This window comes from Nothobranchius furzeri, chromosome 18, assembly GCF_043380555.1.
Source record: "Nothobranchius furzeri strain GRZ-AD chromosome 18, NfurGRZ-RIMD1, whole genome shotgun sequence".
Classification (NCBI taxonomy): Eukaryota; Metazoa; Chordata; class Actinopteri; order Cyprinodontiformes; family Nothobranchiidae; genus Nothobranchius; species Nothobranchius furzeri.
The window spans coordinates 34,663,319-34,666,081 of record NC_091758.1 but is presented as its reverse complement, the minus strand read 5'-3'; the positions used below and the strand labels follow the sequence as shown (position 1 = coordinate 34,666,081).

General features: G+C 43.8%; 1 protein-coding gene across 2 annotated transcripts in view; it reads left to right on the top strand.

Annotated features, from left to right (window-relative positions):
• Positions 1-1,402, top strand: part of cd109 (CD109 molecule) — a 25,507-nt gene extending 24,105 nt beyond the window's left edge. For both annotated transcript variants that reach the window (XM_054741513.2, XM_015970340.3), the window contains exons 31-32: positions 831-933; positions 1,023-1,402. In XM_054741513.2, the coding sequence (XP_054597488.2) occupies positions 831-933; positions 1,023-1,213 (294 nt within the window). In that variant the 3' untranslated portion in view covers positions 1,214-1,402. The remainder of the gene's footprint in view (positions 1-830; positions 934-1,022) is intronic.
• Positions 1,403-2,763: the final 1,361 nt, after the last annotated feature.

The following is a 2,763-nucleotide window of genomic DNA, read 5'->3' as shown; positions in this document are numbered from 1 at the left end:
TATATTCTTCCTAATAATAATAGTGATGAGTGATGATAATAAACAACAAAGTTGTAGGTGTATTTTTTTTTTCTTGTGTGTGTGTGTGGGTGGGGGTCACAGGGTGTTCTCGCACAGGGCGCCATTTAGGCTAGCTCCGCCTCTGGGTGTACCCCGCCTGATTGCCCGTTGACCGCTGGAGATAGGCAAGCCCCCCCCCCCCCCCCCCCCCCCCCCCCCCCCCGACCCCGTGTGGACAAAGCGGGCTCAGAAAATGGATGGATGGATGGATATTGTTTTTATAAATGTTTTTATTGATTGATAGATCTATCGACAGATTGATAGATCAATAGATGGGTGTGTGCCATTGAAATAGATCCTCTAAATCCTATAAATTAGAAGGTAGTTTTTCCGTGGGTTGAATTTGTTTAAGCGGGTGTCTCATAAATGTTTGATGCGACTGAATTACAGAGCTTCAATGCTAAATAAACACTTTAATCCTTTCCATGCTGCCTGTAGATCCCTGAACAGCCTGTGTATTGTGTCCTGAATCAGGTGACGTCCTGCAGAGACATACTGGGTCTGCATTAAGAGTTTCTTGTACTGAAGCACAAAAATCTGATCAAACACTGATTGTTTTGATCCATTAAGGTCATATAAGACTGTTTTCTGTCCTTCGGTTGTCTCTCTGCATTTATTTTCTGCAGACACAAGACCTGAATTGCCCTCATTCTCTGACTCCGCCAGTCAGTCATGTTTCCAACTGTCGATGTTTTAGAGTTGCTGCAGACTTTTGTATCTAAAACCTTTTGAATTTGGTGCAAACTGAAAGTGTTTTGCATTATTTGCAGGTGAACAAGTCAGAGGTTTGCATCAAGCTTCCTTTTGTCCGAGTTCACAACGTGGCTCGTGTAGAAGACGCTGTGCTGCGGGTTTATGACTACTATGAACCCAGTGAGTCCAAACGCAGAAACCTTTTGTTGTCCTTCAGGTTTACGTGACATCGCTGATCATAATCACTTCAATATTTTTCTCACTTGTAGCGAGAAAAGCAACACGAACATACAACTCAGGCTTCCTTCGCAGCGTTGACTCCTGCTACTTCTGTGGGGAAAATTGTGATTCCTGTCGACCTGGAATCACCATCAAGCTTTCTTCTCACTCAAGTGGTGCTTTCTCCAGCCTGAGCAGCCTGATTCTTGGTGTCACTGCTGTTTTACTGATATGCTTTTGATGCATTTTTATCCTGCAGTAAACGTTGACCAATGATTGCAATGTGTAAAGCAGGGTTTCTCAACTTTTTTCAGCTAAACGCCCCCCCCCCAAGTCATGCTGACATCCCTTACTGCCCACCAATGTCCCGTGCAGAGCAATGGAAAGTTTTTTGATATAAAAATCATAATTAAAAAAATAAACAATTCAACCTTGAGTTTGAAACTGTTTCATACAAATATGTCATAAAAAAGTATCATAAAAAGTGTTTTTAGCTATTAGCAACAAGATATTGAAGGAAGCTAATAATCCTCGGTCCAGTAAATTCGAGCTTCGAGCAAACATACTGCTAATGCTACCTCTCTTAGAGTGTCTCTCTTTAATTACCTGAAAATAGTTCAGTTCCTTTGAAGCTTTGTCTGGATGCATTTTGGACAAGTGCTCCTTAAGCCGGGAGGGTTTCATTGATTCGTTTCAAAAAACTTGTTCACAAAACAGGCACATGGGGAGTTGTGGATTCGTGGGTGAAGGAATAAGTCCATACCGAAGGTAGTCCACGTTGTACTGTCGACACTTCTTTTTATTCTGAGCCATTGTCTGTTATGAATGTCTTGTATCGCTAGCGCCCACCATTAGCATCTCAGCACCCCCTTCAGTGGCAAAAAACTTTCACCGCCCCTTATATAGTCTGATTGCCCACTGGGGGGCGCTACAGCCCCCGTTGAGAAACCCTGGCGTAAAGGTACAATATGTAATCATTTTACAGTGAAATAATCACAAAACACTCCGATGTCTCAGTTGTGTTGGAAGGAAGATTACATTGCGGGCTTGTCAGTTTTTCTCCTTGTAAACAAGCTGAAGAGGGACATAGTCACTATTTACAATCTGTTAGCCCGCAGGGTTGCCAAGTCTGCGCCGGCATTTGTAATTCCACATGGCCGCCAAAAAGCTTCAGATCTCTGGACAGAATGTTAGCCACTAAAAGGAACTGCCTAGAAGTTATTTCTTGTACCCCTAAAGCTTGGTTTATGCTTGACGCGTCTGCGAGGTTCGCACGGCTCCGCACGGCAAAATTGCATCATTTTAACAACCATGCCCCTCCACTGCACCTCCGCACGGCTCAAACTTTCCACACCGCGCACCTAGGAAATTTTCTAACCACGTGCACGGTCAGACGTGAAAAAACATGGCGGACTGGCAAGAACTAGTGTGGCAGAGGTTCGTAAATACAGACATTTGTATGATTCAGCTCTCAGAGATCACCATGATCAACATGTTGTTAATAATTCTTGGAGAAATAGCTCGCACTGTCGGAAAAGACGAGGACGCTGTTAAAAAATGCTGAAATGCCATGTTGTAAACAACAGTAATTTTTACTTCTACTATGGTGTAGTGTTGGATGCATGCCGTAGAGCTCCATGCTGCCCCCTACAGTTTGGGAGAATATTGGCTTACCGCAGAGACAAGCCGCATGAACCATAAACGCTGCAAGTTGTGAAGCGCGTTCCATCCGCGAGTCGCATCACCAAGCGGAAAGTGAATGCGTCTAGCATAAACCAAGCTTAAGAAGAA